The sequence below is a fragment of the Hemitrygon akajei genome, chromosome 12, assembly GCF_048418815.1.
Source record: "Hemitrygon akajei chromosome 12, sHemAka1.3, whole genome shotgun sequence".
Taxonomy (NCBI): Eukaryota; Metazoa; Chordata; class Chondrichthyes; order Myliobatiformes; family Dasyatidae; genus Hemitrygon; species Hemitrygon akajei.
In genome coordinates this window covers 46631918-46658836 of record NC_133135.1, presented here as the reverse complement: position 1 = coordinate 46658836, position 26919 = coordinate 46631918, and the positions used below count along the sequence as shown (strand labels likewise).

At 40.7% G+C, this 26919-nt stretch overlaps 1 protein-coding gene across 4 annotated transcripts in view; it reads right to left on the bottom strand.

Moving 5' to 3' along the window:
* The window catches only part of spata6 (spermatogenesis associated 6), a 134668-nt gene that overhangs the window by 69507 nt on the left and 38242 nt on the right, over positions 1-26919 (bottom strand). For 3 of the 4 annotated variants that reach the window (XR_012101032.1, XM_073063041.1, XM_073063043.1), the window contains exon 3: positions 1708-1845. Coding sequence is in view for 3 of the 4 variants with exons in the window: in XM_073063041.1 (XP_072919142.1) it covers positions 1708-1845 (138 nt within the window). In the remaining variant the exon portion in view is untranslated. Of the gene's footprint in view, positions 1-1707; positions 1846-4788; positions 4958-26919 lie in introns of those variants that run through there. The other variant, XM_073063042.1, reaches the window with a different exon arrangement.

Below are 26919 nucleotides of genomic sequence, written 5' to 3'. Positions count from 1 at the left end.
ACACGCAAAAGAACAAATCACGCAAACATCAAAAAAAGAGCGAAAAACACAACGTAGAAAACACCAAATCACAAAGTCATTGAACGAGTCCAGGCATATTCATTTCAGCTCAGTTCAGTTTAATCCAGTATCACACTGCTTGCCATCTGCAGGCCACAGCGCCAGTCCACCCTGATCAAAAATGAACAAAATAGCAACCAAAAAAAAAGGAGTGACAAGAAACCATAAATACATCATAAGGTGAACTAGAGTTCAATACTGTGCAAATTAAACCTTGCCCAAGGTCCAGCACCTTCCTCCACAAGCAGTGGGCAAGAGGGAGAGAAAAACCAGTCAGACGCAGATAGACAGCGCTGAACACCTGCCTGCCTTCCACTCTCATCCTTGTTGGTTTCAATCTTGCTCAACGCTTTAATCGGTGAGATCAGCAAAAAAATAGAGTCAATCGTGGTCTTGCGCCCATCCTGGCCCTTCGGTGTCCAGGAGTTTGAAACTTCACTGAACTCCTTTGGAGACAGCAAAGCGCGAGACTGCTCAATTGGCCCGAAAATGCACCACCAAAATGTAAATCACAGGCTCCAACAGTAACAGAACCACATTTGAAAGAAAAAGATGAAATAAACAAAATGAAAAAGGTAGTTTTGTGAACTATCTGAAGGATGCTGCCCTTAGTCATGTTCAATTAAAACTAAAACACACATATCACCTAGGAAAAATGGTTTCAGAGATTCAGTTTGTAAAAGTAATGGTGCTACCTAGTCTCAGGAGAACTCAAGGATTACTACCTAATAAACACAAAACCCTAACAATTAAATGTAATACAGCTGCAGAAATGAAATGGCATAGAAAGTAAATGCAGCAAACAGCAAGTGTACATAAATGAAAAATACTTATTTTAGAAAATATCTCGTTGTTTTACTCATAATACATATACTGCAAAGATGAACATCAATACCTAATTTGTGTTCAACTGAATTGGTTAAAAAACAGGCAAGACAGCCAATTGCATCTACTGAGTACAGCAGCATTACAGACACTATACTCAGTAGTGACAGTATTGTGGCATCCTTAACATTTAAAGTCCCACATAATATGATAAGAAACTTGTACTACAAGTACAGGGTTGAAATGTAATTGTAAGGGATGAAATTTAATGTACAAAAGCCTAGCACAGTTGTAAATGCAAATAAGTAGATAGTAATAGAAATTCAAAAATGAAAACAAATTAAGCTTTATAATGAAGAATAAATTTTACCTGTGGGCCTCATTCCAATTACCCTCCATCACCTATTTCTGCATACATGCGTAACAACATATAAAGGTGAAGTACAAGCACATCACAAAGCAGCTTGAAATTGCATACATCGTGCCTTCATTGATAGTTCTGAAGTTATTTGAGAACTTACCGGTAATTACTTTGAAACACAGAAACTATTTTATAAGTTCAATTAAATTTAAGTGTTACAAAACTAAGCTGCAAAAGAAAATGAAGTCTTTGATGTTCAGAATAAAATAAAATAAAAACAGCAATTGAACTGCACAAGGTCACACTAACATATCAGAAAGTGAAAATATTTAATAGTCTCAATGGAGGCCCCTCATCAGAAAATTTATTCCTGAACCATTCTTTTCCATTTCCTGGTTTTCCACCTTTTTCATTTACTATGTTTAGAACAGCTCCTTTCAAAAGAAAATGCTTTAACTTACCTTTTCAAACTTCATTTTGTCATTGAAGGTCAATGGAAAGATAGAAGGGAGAAATTTGGTTTTCTGGAATTTTCCTAACATGCATACACTGACGTAGACATCATCCTTTTCCGATAGGTATACTCCAGGACATGTAACCTATAATAAATTATTTCAAATGAATAGCATTACAATATTAATATAGATTAATAACCCCTAATAACTTTACCAACATTAATTGAAATCACTCATTTTGACAATATTGCAATGTTAATGCTTTAAATTATTCTTTTGGCAAAGCTTTTTTCACTTTCCATCCCTTCTTTTTATGGCAATTCTGTCTTTATGCTCATGACTTAAATTGCAATTAATAATGCTGATGAAAGATCGTATTAAACACTAAACTTGATAAATGTACATTTTCACAAACAAAAAAATTGAATACTTCATAGTTCAAACCTTGCAGTTCCTAAATGTTATCATAACAATATCCTTAAATATAGAAAGCAGTTTACAAACATTTATTGGATTTTCAATGAAAATAAAGAAAACTAGTTGCTGTGATTGGAATATTGCAGGTATCAATGAAATAATTGAAATGTATCCTCCAACTAGGTTTAAGATCAAACAAGCAAGGATAAAACCTTTTAATTGTTCAACTGATACAAAACATATTTATAATAATGAATTAAACCCTGCCTTCCCACTGCATTGTACCCCTACCAGTGTGCATACCACCCAAATCAGTCCACTGATAACACAATAGCCTCTGCCTTCTACTCAGTCTTCGCCCACTGGAGAATGGCGTCTCCTACATCAGAATATTGTTCATTCACTTCAGTTCAATGTTCAATATGATCATTCCTCAGAAGCTGATAGGTAAACTGTCCTTGTTGGATCTCAACACCCCCCTCTGTAACTGGATCTTGACTTCTTGATGGAGAGACCTCAAACATCTGTGTTGGCAGCAGCAAGATCTCTGGCTTTATCACACTGCACACCAGCACCCCCCAGGCTGTGTGCCCAGGCCACTGCTGTTCACACTCCTGACACATGACCGCACTGGTAGATTCAGTTCCAAATACATAGTACTGTGGTGCTCTATGACTCTCCAGAATAAGTACAGCCATCTCCTGACTTCTAAGCATTATCTCCTCAATACTGAGGTTAATCTGTTGCAGCATTAGAAATTCCTCCATTCAATACAATAATATTGTGCTCCATGCAAAATAATTAAATTTAATGGTTCTTGTGAAGCATTCATTTGGCTTTGCACCTTTCAAACACGTGATAATGCAAGCTCAGAGAAAACTGGTAGATACAGCACCTATTATGCCCCTTAAAAAATTCATCTTGTTGGGCCTGCCCCATATAGGGCACAGGCCAATCAAGCAAACAAAATCAAACAGCCAGACCACTCACAGACATGGAATCATACATATGGATCATCCTATGGGTGATCTGATGAAGGGCTTTTCTTCTCACAGATGTGTGCCCTATCCTGTTATATATCCAGGATTTTCTGATGAAGGGTGCTGAGGGTCTGTGAAGAGGTGTGACTGACGTAGATGTGGTGGTGGGCTTTAAGACTTCAGGGAAGCAACTGTTTTGAGTCTGTTGGTCCTGATGTGGATGCATCATAGCTCCTTCCATGATGGGAGTGGGACAAACAGTCCAACAGTAGGGTGGGTAGGATCCTGCACGATATTGCTGGCCTTTTTCTGGCACTTTTCTGTATATATGCCCTTGATGGTGCATGAGGGATGGTGCTAGTGATGCACTGGGCAGTTCTCTCTACCCATTGTAGAACCCTTCAACCTGTCGCAGTACAGTTTCTATGCCATACAGTGATGCAGCGTGCTAGGACGCTCTCAACTGTGCATCTGTAAAAAGATGCAAATACTGATGTGCGTAGTCCAGCTCTCTTCACTTTCTCAGAAAGTAGAGGCATTGGTGAACTTTCTTGATGTGGAGGGTGTGTTTTTGGACCATGAGAGGTTGTGTGAGATGTGCACTAGGAGGTGTTTGATCAGTTTCTACTGCCATATCACCAATGTCAAGAGGAGTGTGAATGGTGCAGAAGAGGATATATGCCTGGCATTAGACCTGGAGCTCCTCCACCTCCTCTCTACAGGCTGCCTGATCATTGTTAGTGATGAGCCCCACCACTGTTATGTCATCAACGAACTTGACAATGTGATTGCTTAGGTGTTTGGATCGTGCAGCCGCGTTTGAGCACAGTGTACAGCAGCAGGCTCAGCTTGGGTGGGGTGGGAGGGGGCGGCACCTGTGTTGTGGATGATGGGGAGGGAGGAAAGGTTGTGTATCCCGACTGCCTGAGGCCCGTTGGTTAGGAAGTCCAATACCCAGTTGTGCAGTGGTGTATTTAGATCAGAGTAGGAGTTTGCGCGTGGGGTGGGAGGGGGCGGCACCTGTGTTGTGGATGATGGGGAGGGAGGAAAGGTTGTGTATCCCGACTGCCTGAGGCCCGTTGGTTAGGAAGTCCAATACCCAGTTGTGCAGTGGTGTATTTAGATCAGAGTAGGAGTTTGCGCATCACGAAATGTGGGAAAAAGTGTTAAATGCCGAAATGAAATCCAGAAAGAGCTTTCTGAAAAGCGTCCTTGTTTTCTGGGTGTGTCAGGGCCAGGTGACTGATACATTATGTGGTCATACTATATCATCTGTAGTAGAGGGATTCTGTTCATTAGCATATTGCTGAATGTCTACTATTCCCTTAAGGATACTTGAAAAGCGTCCTCAGAATTAATCACGTCTCCAAATAAAATTAAGAAATCTAGTTCAACTGGTGAGCGGAAAAATGTTGGATCAGATAAGTGGGGGGGGGGGGGAACACTAATATTGGGGCAAAACGGCCTGTTTTCTGTATTAACAGCCGTCCTCAGGTTCCGAAACTCCCCGTTCCCCACAGTGCCTCATAATTAGATTAACAGCTCAGAACCCCAACTAAACAGCATTTTCCACATGATATTGATCTGAAATACGTCAATCAAACGGCAAACCAACCTTGACCTCGCCCACCCCTCCCCCATCCTTCCAGGAATGAAATACCACACCAGCCCAGTCGGCGTCCACACTCACCGCCTGGATTTTCAGATGCACGGTTAACTTCAGAACTTTTTTCGGCATTTTTCCCTCTGTTAAGAAACTTGTTAAATCGCAATCTCCGGAAGTTGTGGAGCAAACAACTACCAATCGAATCGCAATGTTACCACGTTGTCATGGTGTCTGGCCACAGCGTGACGCTACATAAAGGAAGTGACGTCTCGTTACCGACGGTACGTGGCGTCTGGTATTGTACAAGCACGTCTCGGTGTAAGCCGAGTCTGGTTGCTAGGTTCGCCTGCAGTCACTATAATAAATGGCAGTAATTAAGCCATACAACAGCAACTCACACAAAACGCTGGAGAAACTCAGCAGGTCAGGCAGCACCCATGGAGTAAAAAAAGCAGACGACGTTTGGTGGGATGGGGAGTCATCAGGGTTTTGCACCAAGTAAATTTGAAGACAGGGTGGAAGGTAAAATTGATTAAATTGACGAACTCAGCACGGATGCAGAGGAAGAGTGGGGAACGATAGCAGCGTAGGCTTTGAACTTGGACCATACTAAGTAGCCGACAGAAGGGCAAACAGCCAAGTCCCATGGCTACAGGAGAGAGAAAAAAAAAGCTCTGGAATCTTCAATGTGACAGCAAGATATTTAAAGAATGATACAACCCCTACTTTCAACTTATTAACACCACGTACATAGCAACAAGCTCCGAAAGAACAACCTGTCTGAGGGAAAAAGCCTGTTCACTCTTCGCAAATAATCACACCATTGACATAGTCTACTTATTCAACCACAAGAGTCCATTTAAAAGTGTTACTTTAGAAATTGCTAATCACTTATATTGAAATTTGTGCAATAATACTCTATTAAAGTGATGTAACATCACTGATGCTTCAGGTCCATTGAACCCAGCCGTTAGCCATACTGATGCTGTATCAAATCAAAGGTTCATTTTCAATTAATTGTCACAAGGCAGGGGAGAATAAATACAATTTCATGCTAATTGGCCCTTATCAAGATCATTCAATGCAGTATTGTGGAGGTCCAGTCTATCATGGCAGTTTTATTATTCCCTTCAACCCCATTCACCTGACTTGTCCCCATAACCTTTGACACCCTGACTAATCAAGAACCTATCAACTCCCACTTTAAATATATTCAACGACTTGGCCTCCACAGCCATCCAGGCATGAATTCCACAGATACCCTACTGTCTAGCTAAAGGAATATCTTCTCATCTCTATTGTAAATAGACAGCTCTCTATTCTGAGGCTGTGCCTTCTAGCCCTAGACTCGCCCACCATAGCAAACATCCTCTCCACATCCAATTAATATTCAATATTGAATAATATCCAAACTTCTAAGCAGGTACAGAACAGTCCCTGAACCATTAAACTTTCCCCATACGTCAATGCTTTCATTCCTGGATAATTCTTGTGAACCTCCTCTGGACTGTCTTCAATGCCAGCACCCTATTTCTTAGATATGGGGCCCAAAATTGCTCACAATACTTCACGTGCGATCTGCTAATGCTTATAAAACTTCACCGTCCTTCACTTCCTGACTGGGACACTTCAGTCAGTCTGGATTGGAGGCAGCATCTCCAACACCATCACACTGAACACAGGGGCCCCCCAGGGCTGTGTGCTCAGTCCACTGCTGTTCACTCTGCTGACCCATGACTGTGCTGCAACACACAGCTCGAACCACATCATCAAGTTTGCCGATGACACGACAGTGGTGGGTCTCATCAGCAAGAACGATGAGTCAGCTTACAGAGAGGAGGTGCAGCGGCTAATGGACTGGTGCAGAGCCAACAACCTGATTCTGAATGTGAACAAAACAAAAGAGATGGTTGTTGACTTCAGGAGGGCATGGAGCAACCACTCCCTGCTGAACATTGACGACTGCTTGGTAGAGATCGTTAAGAGCACCAAATTTCTTGGTGTTCACCTGGTGGAGAATCTCACCTGGTCCTTCAACACCAGCTCCATAGCAAAGAAAGCCCAGCAGCGTCTCTACTTTCTGCAAAGGCTGAGGAAAGTCCATTTCCCACCCCCCCCCCCCTCCATCCTCATCACATTCTACAGAGGTTGTATTGAGAGCATCCTGAGCAGCTGCATTGCTGCCTGGTTCAGAAACTGCACCACCTTGGATCGCAAGACCCTGCAGCAGACAGTGAAGTCAGCTGAGAAGATCATGGGGGTCTCTCTTCCCGCCATTACAAACATTTACACTACACGCTGCATCTGCAAAGCAACCCCACGCACCCCTCATACAAACTCTTCTCTCTCCTGCCATCTGGGAAAAGGCACTGAAGCATTCAGGCTCTCACGACCAGACTATGTAACAGTTTCTTACCCCAAGCTATCAGACTCCTCAATACCCAGAGCCTGGACTGACAGCAACTTACTGCCCTATTGGCTTGTTTATTATTTATTGTAATGCCTGCACTGTTTTGTGCACTTTATGCAGTCCTGGGTAGGTCTGTAGTCTAGTGTAGCTTTTTTCTATGTTGTTTTTACATAGTTCAGTGTAGTTTTTGCACTGTTTCATGTAACACCATGGTCCTGAAAACATTGTCTCGTTTTTACTGTGTACTGTACCAGCAGTTATGGTCGAAATGACAATAAAAAGTGACTTGACTTAACAGTACATCCTTGTTCTTATATTTCAGGTCCTCTCGAAACAAATGCTAACATTGCATTTGCCTTCCTTACCAGATGCAAATAAACCCTTAGGGAATCCTGCATGAGGAATCCCAAATCCCGTTGTACCTCTGATTTTTAAATTTACCCTGTTTAGAAATTACTTGCCCCTTGACCACATCCACATCCACAAACTTGGCCACAAAGACTCCAATTTCATCATCCAAATCATTAACATATAATGTGAAAAGAAGCAGTCCCAACACCAACCCCTGCAGAACACCACTAGTCACCGGCAACTAGCCAGAAAAGGCCTACTTTATTCCCAGTCTTTCCCTCCTGCCAGCAGCCAAACTTTTATCCATGCCAGTGTCTTACTTGTAAGATACCATGAGCTCTAATCTTGTTAAGCAGCGTCATGTGTGGCACCTTGTTAAAGGCCTTCTGAAAATCCAAGTAAACAATATCCACTGATTCTCCTTTGTCTACTTCTGGCTGTTAATTCATCAAACAATTCCAACAGATTTCTCAGGCAAGATCTCCCCTGAAGGAAACCATGCTGACTTTGTCTTGTTTTATCATGTGCCTCCAAGTACCCCAGAACCTCATTCATAATAATAGACTCCAATATCTTCCAACCATTGAAGACAAGCTAACTGGCCTATAATGTCCTTTCTTCTGCCTTATTCCCTTCTTAAAGAGTGGAGTAACATTTGCAATTTTCCAGTCCTCTGCAAACATTCTTGAAAGATCATTACTAATGCCTCCACAATCCTTTCACCTACCCCTACACCCTGGGGTGTAGTCTATCTGATCCAGGTGACTTATCTACCTTCAGACCTTTCAGATTGCCAAGCATCTTCTTGATAACAGCAAATATACTCACTTCTGTCACTTGACATTCTCGAATTTCTGGCATAGTGCTAATATCTTCCACAGTGAAGACTGATGCTTGCTAAGTTCACCTGCCATTTCTCTGTCCCCCTTTACTACCTCTCGTGTAATTTTCCAGTGGTCTGATATTTACTTTCACCTCTCTTTTACTCTTTATACATCTGAAAAACTTATGGCATCCTGTTTTATACTATTGCCTGTCTTTCCTTCATCTTTCATCTTCTCTATCTTTATGACTTTAGTTTTTGTTGCCTTCTGTCGGTTTTTAAAAATTTCCCAATCCTCTAACTTCCCACTAATTTTTGCTCTATTATACGCCCTATCATTTCCTCTCCTTTCTTTTGTGTATTTCCACCTTCAAAAAATCAAATTCTGAATGTCTGTAAAAATGGAGCCTGCTCTTAACCCTTGGATGGCCTGTAGAGCTTATGAGAATGATTATGTTTTGACTAACGTATTAGACTACTTTGAGGACTTTGCTAATGGAGTGGATGAGGTGACCCCAGAAGATATGATGTATTAGGACTCTCAGAAAGCTTTCAATTAAGTTTTAGCTAGAAAGTTGCTGAAGAACTTTATAACCTATTGAACAGGGGATTACATACCAGCACAGAATGACAATTGATTAAGTGATAGAAACATGGGTTTTTCTCACGTTCTTCATAGGTGGGCAGAGTGTGAACAGTGGAATACCAGAGGGATCAGAGGTTACTAGTCACAATCTATGTCAATGATTTGGCTGAAATGACTAAATGTAATTATTTTCAATTTTGCCTTTGGCACAAGATGCAAATGGATGCAAAGAGACTTAAGATGATATAGACAAGCTGAATGAGTGAGAAGCAACTTGGCAAATGGAATACTGTAGTTGAAAGAGCTTCCCTGTAAATGGTAGGGTAAGCAGAAATTTTAAGCATTTTTTAATTGCTGAGAAATTGAGAAATGTTCAAAAGGACTTTGGTGTCCTTGTACCCAAGTTACTAAAAGCTAAATTACAAATGTAGCAGATATCAGGAATGAAATTGGTATGTTGGCCTTTATGGCAAGAGGATTTGAATAAAAATTACATTTGTCTTAACACAGCAGTTACAGCTCTGTAGTTATATTGAATGATACAATTTTGAAGAAGGGGTCACTAACCTGAAGTGTTAACTCCATCTCTCTTTCTGCAGAATGTTGCCTGATCTACTGACTATTTCCAGCATTCTTTTTATTTCAGATTTCCAACATCTATAGTTTTTTTTTAAAATTGCTATTATATAGAGTCTTGACAAAACCAGACCAAGAGATTTAGGTAAAATGTTGCTTGCTTTTCCTGAAAAAAGAAGTGCTTGCTCTAGAGTCATAGAGAAGTACAGCACATAAATGGGCCATTTGGCCCATCTAGTCCATACTGAAAACATTTAAACTGCCTACTCCCATTGACTTGCACCAAGCCCATAGCCCTTGCTTTCTATATACCTATTCAAAATTTACTTAAATGTTGAAATTGAGTTTGTAATGGCAGCTCATTTCACACTCCCACAACCCTCTGAGTGAAGAAGCTTCTCTTCATGTTGTCCTTAAACTTTTTATATTGCACCCTTAATACACAACCTCTGGTTGTAGACCTACCCTATCTCAGTGGAAAAGCCTGCTTGCATTTACCCTATCTATACCCCAACATAATTTTGTATATCTCTATCAAATATCCTCGCAATCTTCTACATTCTAAGGAATAAAGTCCTAAACTATCAAATCTTTCCTTATAACTCAGCCCCTCCAGACCCAGCAATATGCTTGTAAATGTTCTCTGTACTCTTTCAACTTTACTTACATCTTTCCCGTAGGTAGGTGAAGAAAACTGCTCATGATACTCCAAATTAGGCCTCACCAACGCCTTATACAGCTTCAACATAACATCCCATCTCCTGTACTCAATATGTTGATTTATAAAGGCCCATGTGCCAAAAGCTTTCTTCATGACTCTATCTACCTGTGACGCCACTTTCAGTGAATTATAGACCTATATTTCCAGATCCATTTGTTCTACCGCACTCCTCAGGTCCCTACTGTTCACTGTGTAAGACCTTTCCTGGTTGGTCCTACCAAAGTGCAGCACCACGCACTTGTCTGCATTAAGTTCCATCTGCCATTTTTCAGCCTATTTTGCCAACTGATGCAAATCCCTCTGCAAGCCACGATAGCCTTCCTTGCTACTCAGTAGAACCCCAATCTTGGTATCATCGCATATTTATCGTACACACTCATGCCCCCATCTACATCAACGGAGCTGTAGTGGAGAGTGTATCAAACTTCAAATTCCTTGGTGTTCTCATTTCCAAGGATCTCACCTGGTCCCTGAACTCCTCCACCCTGATCAAAAAGGTGCAACAGCGCCTTTATTTCCTGTGGAGCATCAAGAAAGCTCACCTCTGTCCCAGGATACTGATGGAGTTTTACCGCTGTACCATTGAGAGCATACTCACCAACTGCATTTCAGTGTGGTATTGCAGTTGTCCTGTATCAGACCGCAAAGCACTCCAGCAGGTGGTGAAAATTGCCCAGCGGATTATCGGCACCCAATTGCCCACCATTGAGAACATCTACCATAAACACTGCCTGGGCAGGGTGAAAAGCATTATCAAGGATGCATCTCACCCTAACCATGGACTTTTTACTCTCCTCCCATCCGGTAGGTGCTACAGGAGCCTCCGCTCCCGCACCAGCAGGCTCAGGAAGAGCTTCTTCCCTGAGGCTGTGACCCTGCTGAACCTCACATCACAGCGCTAAGCAGTATTGCACCCATATTGTACTGTCTCAGTACTTTCATATTTGTGTGCAGTAGCACTGGACTTGTTTCCACTTGGAATAATTTACTTATTATTATTTAATTATTTATGGTTTTATATTGCTATATTTCTACACTATTCTTGGCTGGTGCGACTGTAACGAAATCCAATTTCCCTCAGGATCAATAAAGTATGTCTGTCTGTCTGTCTGTCTGTCTGTCTGTCTGTCTGTCTTACTCTTTATTCGCAGTTATTTTGTAAATAATACTACTCTTTTGCACCTGGTTAGATGCTAACTGCATTTCATTGGCTTTGTATCTGTACTTGGCACAATGACAATAAAGTTAAATCTAATCTAATTTAACCTAATTTTGCTGCTCCAGTTAACCACATAGCCATCCAGATCATTGATAAGGATGATGAACAACAAAGGATTCAGCACCAGTCCCTCTGGCACTCCACTAGTCACAGGCCTCCAGTCAGAGAAGCAACCATCTACTATCACTCTCTGACTTCTCCCACAAAGCCAGTCTTATCCAATTTACTGATTCATCTTGAATGTTGAGCAACTGTACCTTCTTGACCAACCTCCCATGCAGGACCTTGTCAAATGTCTTACTAAGGTCCATGTGGACAACATCCACTGCTTTGCCTTCATCCACTTTCCTGGTAACTTCCTCAAAAAACATTGTAAGATTGGTTAGACATGACCTACCATGCACAAAGTCATGCTGACAATCCTTATTCAGCCTATCTCTATCCAAATACTCATATATCGTGTCCCTTAGGATACCTTACAATAACATTCCTGCAACTCTAGTGCAAGGGTTCTCAAGCTTGTATGGACCCCAACATTAACCAACGTGTCCATGGGCCCCAGTTTGGAAACCCCAGCTCTAAAAAGAGTGCAGCAATGATTCATGTAACTGGGTTTGAGGAAGGCAAGTCTGTCATATAAGGAAAAAATAGGCTAGGCCTCTATTTTTTAGAGCCAACTCTTGCTCTCAACTCACCTTCACATTCCAAATACCAATTCAGTCCTTTCCTATTTCACTTTTTCAACATGTTTGGAGATTACTTGGTCCATAAGGTTTCTTTTTAATCCCATTTTCAGCTTCACACAAAATGAAGCCTCCAAATAGATTTCACAGTGGTCACTTACCTGTTTACCATGGTCTTATTTTGCCAATAAAGATTTCATCAATATGTATTATTCACCCAAGGCATGAGAAAAAGGGTCTTCCTTCTGTGGTATTATTTTGCGTTGATAAACTGCTTCCTTCTTTCTACAAATGCAATTTGCATCTAATTGAATAGTAAAAGAATCCAAGGAACCATTTTTTTTAGCTTGTAATGCATGTGTAAAAATATAAATCAGTGAAATCCAAGGGTCTCAATAAACTATACTGCCCCCACAGCTCCAAAGAAATCAAAATCTTGTGAAAGGCAAGTATCACTTTCTCCTTTCATCACTCTTGCTAAAATTTTTTCTGTCCTCAGAGTCGATTATCACAACAGCCTCTTCAGTATATAAGACCATAAGATATAGAAGCAGAATTAGGCCATTTGGCCCATCAAATCTGCTCTGCCATTTCACCATGGCTGATCCAATTTTCCTCTCAGCCCCGATCTCCTGCCTTCTTCCCGTATCCCTTCATGCCCTGACCAGTCAACAATTGATCAAACTCTGCCTTAAATCTACATAAAGACTTGGCCTCCACAGCCACAGATTTCACAGATTCACCACCTTATATAAACAGTACAAACAACATACTTTTTAGCAATTTTCAGTTTGTGTTTCTCTAAGTCCAGAGCCATTTATCTTTTCACTGTCACCTGACAATCAGAAAATCTTGATAATAATGCAATTACAATATTTCATAAAAGTTTCTTAAATATTTATTCTATCCACAGCTCCCAAGCCATTGTTGCCTGCTGCTCTAGCTATTGTTGCTCTTAACCCCTATCAGCTGAGTACATGTTCAGTGGGAAAGGCAATTCTCTAGAGTTGTTTAAAAGAGATCATTAACTAGCTTCAGTTGGCTGAAAGTTGATTTTTGTTGGTTGTTGCACCAATTCTACAAGTGTTTGTGCTTTCTAGAGCTGTTTATATTCACAAAGGTCATAGGCAGTGGTAATGGTAACCAGTGAAACGCTCTGTCATCATAATTGCTTTTGTCCGAGCCTTAAATTAATTCATTAATCTGCATTCAAGTGGAATAAATCACTGGCAGAACGAAGAGAGGATGACAAGCTGGTAGAAAGAGGAGGGCAGAAATATTTCTGTGGGCTTGAGGTATAATGAGCTTGTTGGAGGCATATGAGCTGTGCACAATATTCAAAACGCAAGCAAGGCCTTTCAGAACTTTATGGCAGGTTTCAGACACCACAGTTTATTAGAAACATGGCAAAGATTTATACAAAGAAATTAGGTCACTGTGAGAGTGTCTATTGTGTGAGTGGGCCAGTGTTAGAGTGGAGAGTTTGAGATTTTGGCACAAAGAGGTGGAGGTAAGGTAAGTTTTTGTTAAGTTTCTTTCTTTCCTTGTCTATTAGGCATAGATAGAGTAGTGAAAATAGATCTACGGTTAGTGGTATATTCTTCATGTCAGATGTGAGAGTTCTGGGAGACCTCCAGTCTCCCTAATAACTATATCTGTGTGAAACACATCTAGCTACAGATCCTTGCAGACCGTCTTAGGGAACTGGAACTCCAGCTGATACGGGAGAATGAGGAGGTGATAGGTAAGAGCTACGGTGGTAGTCACACCTAAGTTGCAGGATAGCTGGATGACTATCAGGAGAGGGAAAGGGAATAGGCAGGCAGTGTAGTGCACCCTGTAGTTGAGTTGATCCCCTCAGTTACAAGGATACTGCTCTGGATACTGTTGGGGGAGACCAGCTACCAGGGGAAAGCTATCACAAGATCTCTGAAACTGAATCTGGCTCCGTGGCTCAGAAGGGAAGGGGGAGAAGAAGAGTGCAATGGTGATAAGGGATTCAATAGTTGAGGAGCAGAGAAAAGATTCTGTGGACATGAAAGAGACGCTTGGGTGATATGTTGCCTCCCTAATTCCAGGGATATCTCAAATTAGGCCCGTGATTTCTAAAGGGAGAGGATAAGCAACCAGTACTCATATTGGTACTAATGACATAGGTAAGAAAAGGGATGAGATCCTGAAGAGAGAATTAGGGAGCTAAGTAGGAAGCTGAAAAGCAGGATCTTAGGCTAGTAATCTCTGGATTTCTGCCCATGCCATGAGTCAGTGAGGCAAAGGCAGAAATCCTGAGATTACTAGCCTTCGGGTGTTTATTCCTGAGTAAGAAAATAGTGATTTGGGAGATGAATGTGTGGCTGAGGAACTGTTGCAGGGGGCAGAGTTTCAGATTTCTGGATCATTGGGATCTGTTCTGTGGAAGGTATGATCTGTACAAAATGTACTGGTTACACCTAAATTTCAGGGGGACTAATATGCTTGTAGGCAAGTGTGCTAGAACTATTAGGGAGGGGTTAAACTAGTTTGGATGGGGTATGGGCACTGGGGTGATATGTCAGAGAATGGGCAGGTATCTATGGGAAGTGAGCGAAGAGAATATTGTGCCTTTGGCGTTGATCTTTGTCTCCTTACTGGTCACAGGGATAGTACCAGATAACTGGAGGTTGGCAAATGTTATTCCTTTCTTCAAAAAATTGAGTAGGAATAACCCAGGAATTATAAACTAGTAAGTCTTACTTCAGTGATGGGCAAATTATTGGGAAAGATTCTTATAGACAGGATTTATGAGCATTTGTAGAAACATAGTATGATTAGGGATAACCAGCATGGCTTTGTGAAGTGCAGGTCATATCTCACAAATCTGACTGAATTCTTTAAGGATGTGACAAAGCACATTGATGGAGGTAGAGTAGTGGGTATGGTGCTAGGCATTTGATAAGATTCCCTCTGGTAGGTTAATTCAGAAAGTCACGAGGCATAGGATCCAGGAAAACCTGGCTGTGTAGATTCAGCATGGCATGCCCATAAAAGGCAAAGGGAGGTTGTAGATGGAATGTTTTCTGTCTAGAAGTTGACCCATGGTGTTCCACTGGGAACTATTCTGGGATTCCTGCTCTTTGTGATATTTAGAAATAACTTGGATAAGGAAGTGGAAGGGTGGATTAGGAAATCTATAAATAACATTAAGATTGGTGGAATGGTGGATAATGTAGAGGATTGTCATAGGTTATAACAGGGTTTTGACAAGATGCAGAGCTGAGCTGAGAAGTGGCAGATGCATTTCAACCCTGGAAAGTGTGAAGTGATTCATTTTGGAAGGTTGAATTTGAAGGCAGAATAAAGGGCTAATGGCAGGATTCTTGTCAGTGTAGAGGAACAGAGGGATCTTGGGCTCCACACCCACAGGTCTCTCAAAGATAGATCTGGTGTGTCGGCTTTCATTAGTTGGGGACTTACCGGGTAGTTCAAGAGCCACGAGTTAATGTTGCAGCTCTAAAACTCTGATTTGACCACACTTGAAATATTGTATTCAGTACTGGTCATCTCATTACAGGAATGATGTGGAAGCTTTAGAGGGGATACAGAGGAGGATGCTGATGGCTAATACAAGGGGGCATCATTCTAAGGTGATTGGAGGAAAGAATAGAGCAGATGTTGGAGGTAAGTTTTTACGCAGAGAGTGGTGGGTGTGTGGAATGCCCTGCTTCGAGTGGTGATTGAGGCAGATACAGTATATTAGGGACACTTTAGATAAGTACATGGATGATAATGGAGGTCAATGTAGGAGGGAAGAGTTAGCCTGATTTTGAAAAAGGTTAAGAGGTCGGCACAGCATGGTGTGCCAAAGGACCTGATCTGTACTGTTCTCTATGTTCTCTGAAATGTTCTCAGCAGGACACATTATCCGTTCAGGGTGTTCAGGTGCCTAAACCTCCATACACTGTGAATGACATCCACACTTGAGGATGTCCTCACCAATATCAACTACCCACCACAGCCGTGATGGCTACATCAGAAAACATGTGGCCTCCCCGATGCCTGTCAAGACCAGTTTTATACATTGGACCACCAAGCAGGAACTAGAGATATTTAAATCACCTGCAATTTGTTGAATTGTTGAAAACGGTCTGAATACATTTCACCAGAAACCCGCACATAGAAGAAGCATGCTGTTATGTGAGGCACATGGGCTTCCCATGGCACTGTTGGCATATATTGCTTTGTTGGATTCCTGATTGGTCAGGATATGAAGGAATATGGGGAGAAGGAATGAGATTATGGCTGAGAGGAAAATTGGATCAGTTATAATGAAATGGGGAAGCAGACTCGATGGGCCAAATGGCCTAATACACCTCCTATATCTTATAGTCTTATATTCATTCAAAAGTGAAAAGTTCCTATTTCATCAGCATCCAGATTGCATACAACTACATGTGGTGCATCATGCAGTTCAGACTCGATATCCTTGCATTAATTATACTACCTATATTTATAGCAGTTTGTTTACCATGAGGATTTGAGCAAACAGGATTTAGAAGCATTTGAAGAAACCTAGTCTGATTAGTAATAGTCAACATAGCTTTGTGTTTGGCAGGTCATGCCTCACAATTTTAAATGAATTCTTTGAGAATGTGACAACGCACATTGTTGAAGGTAGAGTATATGGATTTTAGTAAGACATTTGAAATGATTCCTCATGTTAGGCCCATTCAGAATGACAGGAGTCATGGGATCCAGGGAAAATTCATTGCATGCTTCCAGAATTGGCTTGCCCATTGAAGGCAGAGGGAGTTCGTAGATGGAGCTTACTCTGGTAACTAGTGGTGTTCTGCAGGAATCCGCACTGGGATCTCTACTCTTTGTGATTTTTATAATTGACATGGATGAGAAAGTGGAAGGATGTAGATGACATGAAAGTTGGTGGAATTGTAGTTTGTGTAGAAGGTTGTCGTAGGTCACATTGGGACAGTGAAAGGATAGAGAGCAGGGCTGAGAGGTAGCAGATGGAGTTCACCCTGGAAAAGTGTGAAGTGATTCATTTTGAAAGGTGGAATTTGATGACAGAACACAAGATTAATGGCATGATTATTGACAGTGTGAAGGAAGAGAGGGATCCACAGCCATAGATCCCTCAAAGCTGCTGTGCAAGTTGATAGGGTCATTAAGAAAACATATGATGCATTGGCTTTCATTATTTGGAGCATTGAGTTCAAGAGCTGCGACGTAATATTGCAGCTCAAAAAACCCTGGTTAGACCACACTTGAAATATTGTAACACACACAAAATGCTGGAGGAACCAGGCAGCTTCTATGGGAAAGAGTAACCAGTTGATGTTTCGAACTGAGACCCTTCAGCAGTCCTGATGTAGAGTCTCGGCCTGAAAGATAGATTGTTTACTCTTTTCCATCAATGCTGTCTGGCCTGCTGAGCTCCTTCAGCATTTTGTGTGTGTTACTTTGATTTCCAGCTTCTGCAGATGTTCTCTAGCTTGCAACTGTTATGAATGTACCACAGCTCTGAGGGGCCAAAGGGTGCGGGACCAGCCCCCTCCTTCCGGAGAATCACAAGATCGCTATTAATATGGGTCTTGGACCCAGGAAATGAGAGACAATGCAACGGATTTGACCATTGTTCTTAGAGACACCTGTGTGAATTGCAACTCTATAGTACGTGCCAGCTATCAGGGACATGGACCCCCTCAGGCAATGTGGGGTGGGGATTGTATCACCCTACCTTGATTGACATCTACAAATCTGTCAGTCACGATAAAAAGGGGACTGCAGGAGGCAGTACCCCAGTGACGCACCAGAAGGACACACCATCGCTCATCGCTCCAGTGATGACGGGAAACTGTTCGGGAGCCACGTGTGGTTCGTTTCCCCTAGCTTGGGGAACGAGTGGCTGATAACACCGAAAAGGACTTCGAACTGACAACGGGGAACCCACGTTCCCGATTCAATGATTTGAGTCCAAAAGGCTGGCAAGTTTATTTTCTCACCAAAATTCTTTCTCTCTCCAACCAGTGAAAACCCAGCGGTCCCCAAACGGCTAAAAAGCCTTCATGAACTGGCGAGACTTTTATATTTCCATTGGACAATATTTTTACCCCTAGACCAAACGATAGAGCCACTTATTGTTGATTATTACTATACCCGCGCTTTAGATTGAGTATTGACGACGTATATTATCTGAATGTTTGTATTAACCTTACTTTTGTGCCCCTTTATAAATAAAAACGTTTAAAAATAGTACCAACAGACTTCAGCGGACCTCTCTATCTTTGCTGGTAAGTGACCTAGTTACGGGGTTCGTAACACAACAATGTGCTAATTTCTGGTTGCCTTATTATAGGAAGGATGGAGGCACTTTAGAGAGGGTGTAGAGGAGATTAGGAATTAGAGAATATGTTTTATGAAGATAGGTTGAGTAAGCTAAGACCTATATTGTGCTGTAGAGTTCTAAAGTATGTACTATGTTCAAACATCTAAATTGTAAAGGTAAGAATTGGACAATAAAATTTAATTAGTTACAACATAGCTCTTGACTAGGAAGTGTAAACCATACATTCATTTGGAGCATGTATTCAATAAAAGCTAAACGATGATGGAGCAGAATTATTGAAGCATTGCTCCTGTGGCATCCTACAGAGTGGCTGCCAAGATTCATTTGATCTATGTACACTTTACGATCGTCATTAAGAAGGTACAAGTATATAGAGGATAAGTGAGCAGAAGAAAAAATGAGGAAAAAAAGGTGGAGGAGAGGAAAACATCTTAGAAAGGCCCCTTTCCAAATATGATGTTAATAAGTGCAATCTGTATTCTTCATTCACCAATAGTTCACACCTTCTCTGTTGCATCATCACAACTTTAGTTTATATTGTCAGGGATAGCGAAGGATTAGCTGGCTGTTGGACTGGCAGTCACAGCAGGTAGCACTGAAACTGCCATTTACCGAACATCAATGGTAATTTATGTAAAGCCTTCATGAATGCAGTCTAATGTGAGATAAGCTTATTTGCAAGAAAACACTCATGTTTTACATATTTTGGAACTCTGGACCTAGCAGGCTCATCTTTAAAATCCATCACAGAATCAACTGATCTCTCCTCTTTGGCCTTCAACAGTTCTGAAGGTTAAAGATCAGAATTACATCTGATCTTTCATTCAGGGCCATTGCAGATGTCAGAATTAAAAAATAAATTAAGTAGTTTTCAGACAGGAGTGGCCTGCACCCAAGGCAAGTGGAAAGGTTACTGAGGTTCCAGCTACTGGAGTCACATTTAATTTCTTCTGCAGGGAATTCAAACATAGACATTGTGTGTACCAGTGGAGAAAACAACAGATAGATAAGCTTACTGCATTGACAGAAGGTCTACATTCGATATCAGGAGCTTAAAGAAGTCCTACAGCAAGATTGCACAAAGCTTTGCTGAAGCCTGGAACCCATTGGAACTGATGGACAAAACGAGGGATTCCACCTGAAATCAAGAAATAGCTGCGAAGGCTATGGGCCCAGACAAAATGACAGCAATAGCCCTGAAGACATGTGCTCCAGAACATGCCCCGTCACTAGCCAAGTTGTTCCAGTAGAGCCACAACACCAGCATCTACCCAGCAATGTGGAAAATTGTCCAGGTATGTCCTGTACACAAGAAACAGGACAAGTCCAACCCAGCCAATTGCTGCCCTATCAGCCTACTTTCAATCATCAGCAAAGTAATGGAAGGGGTTATCAACAGTGCTATCATACAGCACCTACTCAGCAATAACCTGCTTACGGATGCCCAGTTTGGGTTCTGTCAAGGCCACTCAGCTCCTGACCTCATCACCTCCTTGGTGATGAGCTAAAGAGCTAAACACGAGTGGTGACATGAGAGTGATAGCCCTCGACATCACGGCACCATTTGACCAAGAGTAGAATCAAGGTGCCCTAGCTAAAATGATCCAGGAATAGAAGACATGTTTAGATGTATTTCCAGGATAATGTTGGACTTGGAGATAAAGTTGCAAGAATTAGCACATGCTGAAGCTAGGTCAAGAGAGTTTTAGGGGCATTAAAAAACATAGCAAGTTGCAGCAATGTATTGTGTACGTGGTAGACCCCGATGCCATGTTGTGCCCTTGTTGAAGGGCAAAAATGTTTAGGATTGTGACACAGGTGATAATGAAATAAGCTGTATCCTTTTGGATAATGTCAATCGTCGTGAGTATTTTGGAGTTGCATTCATCCTAAATTGTCCTGATTCATGACTTGCAGGTAGTGGAAAGATTTGGGGGAGAGGTCAGGAGTTAAGTCACTTGATACAGATTCTGATGTTCTCTTGTAGTCACAGATACTATATGGCTGGACTAGTTAAGTTTATAATTAATGGTAACACCTAGCATATTAATGCCTGCAGATTTGGTGAGTGTTCTTTTGACATGTGTGAGTAAGAAGTGGATAGACTCCTCTTGTTGAATGTTCTTGTCTAGTTCCATGTTTGTGTCCATGACATTGCAATTAAAAGCATTACACTCTATGGATCCATAAATCATTGAAAATAATTGGGGGAAAGCATATCCCACAGGAGAATTTTTGCTTTCCCAAAATCATAACAAAGTCTCTCCATGCTGAAAACATGTGACAAATCAAGAAGTCTCAGCCTGAAACATTGACTGCTCATTTCCCTCCATAGATGCTGCCTGACCTGCTGAGTTTCTGCAGCATTTTGTATGCTTTGCCCAAGATTTCCAGCATCTAAAGAAATCGCCCATATCTGCATCATTACAGCTTTTTGGAGAATATAGTATGTGGCAACTTGATTAATTTAGATTATTTTTCTTGAACATTTACCAAAAGCAGCAATTTGTTTTTATTCTGTTCTTGATTTTGAGTGTGATCCCACAATGTTGCAACTATCATTATTCTCTCTTCACTGACTATTAGTATCAAGCATGCCATGGTAAAGAATAACAGAAAGGAAAACCAAGTCTTGGATTTATTAGATCTTTCATCAAATGTCTCAAAATATTTCAGATTATAACTTTGGTTCAGTGACTGTTGTTATATACAGTTACATGGCAATTCATTTTGTTCTCCAAAAGAGCCCATAGCAAAGAAGCCCGTGACTAGTTGATCTATTTTTGGTGAGGATTAAAACTCCATGCTTCAATAATCTCATCATATTCCTCTGGATGTGATATATAAAAAACAGGCAGGCATATAGCTTGCAATGTTAATTTGGTTTGGCCTTCTAGTGTAACATCACATTAAAAATAGCACTTCTAACAATTCAGCAATCTCATAACATCATACTAGAGACTCAGTCTAAATTAAAAATCATAACTGCAACTTTCTGGGCAAGGAGTATTTGCTATACACCCAATTTCACACAAGCTATCCTCAGGCTCTTTTTAATACTGGCAACAGAATTAATATGTCAATATGTGGTCATATTTATTGGTGTGAACCCATGACTAAATAACTGTAATTATAAATTTATTTTACCCTTATCCTCAAACAATTAATTAGAGATATAATACTTTAATCCCACATTCAAGTAAGGGAAATTGCCTTAATCTACCTTAAAATTTCCTTCTGTATTTGTTTTTCTTTGGAGATAAGCATGTAAATTGTGAAAATAATACTTACAGTCTCCCTCTACACTTCACTAATATGCTTTCTTAATGTGACTTATAAAAAGTTTCTTGAAAATACTACCTGGCACAGGGAGAGGGAATAGTCCCTCTGTGTAATAGCAAGCTGGTTTATGAAAATGCAACAAAGGGAAATGTTTGGCTTTTGAATATAAATGAGGTATATTGAAAGTAAAATAGAGTTAGTGAAATATAGTTTGATGTTATCCTCTCCAGTACTGTCAAATCACATTTCAAATATAGATGAGAATTTTGAAACAGCAAGTAATTTTGTTCTTTTTTAAGTGAGGCTTTTTTTTTTATCAAGTCTCAACAATAAATTGTGCACTTAATTGCTGTAGATATAAATTAAAAACACAAATAAGTTAAGAAGAAATGTTGCTTCTGAAAAAATAAAATCAATTCAACCAAAAATGTTGTTCATCATTGTAAATAAAATTGCCTTATAGGATATTTTGAAATATGTTAAGTATAATAACTCAGCTAATGAAATATGAACAGATTTATAGGTTATCATTGTCAGTTGAAGCTAATAAGTTATAAATATAATCGTTTATCAACCTTTTTAAACTATTAGAAACATAGAAAACCAACAGCACAATACAAGCCCTTCAGCCCACAAAGCTGTGCCAAACATGTCCTTACCTTAGAAATTACCTAGAGTTACCCATACCCCTCTATTTTACTAATCTCCATGTACCTGTCGAGGAGTCTCTTAAAAGATCCTATCGTATCTGCATCCACCACCGTCGCCAGCAGCCCATTCCACACATTCACCACTCTCTGCATTAAAAACATCTCCTCTGTACCTACTTCCAAGCACCTAAACACTGTGCACTCCCGTGCTGGCCATTTCAGCCCTGAGTAAAAGTCTCTTGACTATTCACACGATCAATGCCTCTCATCATCTTGTACACCTCTATCAGGTGTCCTCTCATCCTCCATCGCTCCAAGGAGAAAAGGCCGAGTTCACTCAACCTATTCTCATAAGGCATGCTCCCCAATCCAGGCAATATCCTTGTAAATCTCCTCTGTACCCTTTCTATGGTTTCCACATCCTTCCTATAGTGAGGCGACCAGAACTGAGCACAGTACTCCAAGTGGGGTCTGACCAGGGTCCTATATAGCTGCAACATTACCTCTCAGCTCTTAAACTCAGTTCCACAATTGATGAAGGCCAATGCACCATATGCCTCATTAACTACAGAGTCAACCTGCGCAGCAGCTTTGAGTGTCCTATGGACTTGGACCCCAAGATCCTTCTTGCTTAAATGAGGTACTGCCTTTATAATTAGACTCAGAAGGGAATAAAATCCTGTTCATTGGCCATGTTGATTATTAATACAATTAATGCAATTAACAACATTTCAAATATTAATTATTCTGAAGAAAATATGCAGTCGGCTCCATGACCAAATTGCTGAACAAGCATTAATCTCATCCATAGTCACTGTTGTGTCCTTATCCCAATATGCTTCAGGAAATTAAGTCATTCTAAACTAGATAATAGAATTTACAAATTCTGGAGCATCTGGACGGTAAATACACCTATATCAGATTATAGTTATTGGCCACACTTCTGCGTTTAATACTGCCATTCCAAGCAAACTTATGACCAAATTCCGGACCCTGGAAGCCAATGCCTCCCTTTGCAACAGGATTCTTGATTTCCTGACCAACAGACTGCAATCAGTAAGAATAGGCAGCAACACCTCGGCCACAATTATTCTAAACACTGGAGCTCCAGAAGGTTGCGTCCTTGTGTCTACACAAGTCTACTCCTTGTGCACTCATGACAGCGTGGCCAAATTCTGTTGTAGCTCCATTTACAAGTTTGCAGATGATGGGTCCATAGTGGGCCACATCCATAGTTGGAGTACAGCAACAAAATTACAAGGTATCAGGTCAACAAAAGAGCTGGTTACTGACTTTAAAAAGTGGGGGCAGAGCACATGGTCCTGTCTACATCACAGTTTTGAGGTTGAGAGGTTGAGAGCTTCATGTCCCTAGATATGAACATTACCAAAATCCTGGCCTGGTCAAACCAGTTTGGTGTCATGGCCACAGAAGCTCATCAATGCCTCTACTTCCTCAGGAGGCTAAAGAATTTTGACATGACAGCTAACATTGATCCTTACCAATTTTTCTCAATGCACCATAGAAAGCATTGTCTGGATGCTTAATGGCTTGGTACGGCAACAGCGCTGCACTTGACCACAAGAAATCGTAGAGAGTTATGGACACAACTCAGCACCTCAGAGGAACCAGTCCCCCCACCTCTACAGACTCTGTCTACACTTATTGTTACCTCAGTAAAACAGCCAACATTATCAAAGAGCCCACTCAACCCATCAGCAGAAGACACAAAAGTCTAAAAGCAAATGCCACCAGGCTCAAGGAGAGCTTCTATCTCACAGTTATTAGACTCTTGTATGATAAGGTGGACTCCTGACCTCTCAATCTACCTCATTATGATCCTGCACTCTATCTTTTACCTGCACTGCACTTTTTATGTAGCTTTTACACTTGGTTCTGCACTGTTATTGTTTTACAATCTAGCCCAGTGCACTGTGTAATGATTTAACTGTATGATCAGTATGCACAACAAGCTTTTCACTGTATCTTGGTATGTGAGACAGTAATAAACTAATACCAACCTTTATTTAAATCTGGCTGAAAATGCAATTTATAAGAAAAGCAATAAAATTAAAAAATCTTTTAATACATGAGCTAAAAATTAAGCACTAAGTATTTCTGAACCTATTTTTCTTTATATTTAAAAATATATATGTTAACTTATTTGCAACTATTTATGTAGTTTAACTATGTAGTTTAAAACATAATTAAATATTTCCTAAGCATCTTGTCTTGATTGGCATTGTTTGTAAGATACCAACTGCAACAATTTTTCCCAAAGCTTTAGATCTAATACAAAAAAGCAAGAACGATCTAAATTTAATATATCACAAAGCTGTGTGACATGACTTCTTTAGTAATTAAGCAGCAGAGTATATTATTAAATAAAAATACTTTTCATGGAATTTCTATTTATTTATTGAAATGAGGACAGATAGACAAACCTGTAAAATAGATTGCAATTATTAGTCATGGGCATACAAATTCTGCATACAGACAACAAAAAAGGAATAAATATTTTCAAGCATTGCCTGCTTTTAGTATGCCTTGTGATGATTACATTCTTTAGTGCTTACTGATATTCACAATAAAATACTGGTAAAGACAAGGATGCAAATAAATCGCAAATAACACTGAAATGAATTGTACTGTTAGATGTTTCAATGCCACTGCAACTTTTGTCGCCGTAAACAATCAGGAAATACAAGGACAATGCTGATAAAACCCTCCCATATATTCAACAGTGACAGTCTGCTTTCTAATCAATGCTGTTGGAGGTCAATGTAATGAAGGGATGTGTTACATTAATTATTATCTTGTGACATGAAAGGCATTTACCTTGCTTGTACATTTGGAAAATACTGCTGATAAAGGAACCCATAAAAATATTCTTTTGGATGATATTCAAGGGCTAAAAATAAACTTGGTAAGGTCGTAGACAAAATCATTGAGGAGGCAGGCTGGGTTATCAAAATTGCAACATTTATTTATTTTTAATGTGTGTTTCTTATTACTGAGATTTTAAAAAAAACATTAAAATGTTCTGGAGTATAGCCAACATAGAATCATGTTAATTTCCAATGAGAAAGAAAATGTTGTGTCTCTGTCAATTGCAAAAGAGATCTGCAGCCTAGTCCCACTTTCCAGCCAGCACTAAGTTCAGAGCCGGCAGGTAACAGTTCTCCTAGTACACATTCAAAGACTGTTGAAATGTGATGATGATTTCTGCTTTTATCATCCTTTCAGGCAGCAGATGAACAAAAGTCTCTGATTCTTCCATCAATTATTTTAAATTTATGCCCTTTAGTTTTTGACCCAAATGCTGAAGAAAACAGGTCCTTTCTATTTACTGCAACAAAACATCATTAATCAAATCAAGTTTAATTATCATTCAACCATGCGTGGATACAGCCGAAACAAGACAGCGTTCCTCTGGGGCCAAGGTGCCAAACATACACAGCACATTCAAATAGCGAGAGAGAAAAAACAGTCATGCAAGGAAACACATATTCAGTCCCACAAATTGATGGTCCAGTTCCCGGCAATCCAGCCTGTCATTCCACTGATCGAACACAGGAGGGCAGCACCAGTGGTAGAGGCCAGTCCCCAACCAGGCATGGATGCTAAGCTATACCACCTCCTGTGACTCCTCACCTGGACAGCAGCAGCAGCAAGCCCCTGGCTTGAGGCTTAGTCCTTGTTACAACCAAGGCCACACTACTGCTTTGCCATTCAAACAACCAACCAAGGGAAAAAGGCCTGCGGCATCTCATGTTATCAATATCCAATAGGGTCTTGCAATCACAAGAGAAACTTCCAGGGAAGTTACCCCCAGTTACACGCATACCACCTTTGCGCACCAACTCTGATGCAGGCAGAAACACAGTCTGCACCAAGGTTAGCTCCGCCAAACCCAATCCGGCTCCTCTGACCCATCGGCTGGTTCATCCTTCTGCGGCCCGCCAGCTGGCTCCCATGGCACGTTGGCCAGTTACTCCAAACAACGAGCAGCTTGTTGATGTGATAGACCTGCTGTACCTCTAGTTCTGGGAGTCCAGAACAGTCTTACAATCATAAAAAACACATTTATCAAAATAAAGAATACTGTTGACTGGCCTGCAAGAGGCCACTGCATCCAAACATATCGCCATCTTCTGTTCTAAAGAAAATCTCCTTCAGGTGCATCATTTCTTTCCTACTAATATAATAACCAAAACTTTATGCATATCTCAAACAGTGCTGTATGCAATTCCTGTATAACCTCACTGTTTTTGCAGAGTCACAGAAACAAATGGCTCAGATCACAGGGCCCATGAAGTTTGAATTAACCATCAAGCCCTACCTGCATTAATCCTTTATTTTGCCCACAATCCCATCGGCTCTTCCAGACTTCACTATAGGAAATTTACCAAGACCAATTCAATATGATATCAATATTCAATATCAATATGCACATATTTGGGGTGTGAGAGGAAACACGCAAGGTCACACAGAGAGTGTTCAAAAACCACAAAGACACCATCAGAAGCCAGGTCACTGGCTTATGAGGTAGCAGTCTTAATAGATGGCCCATT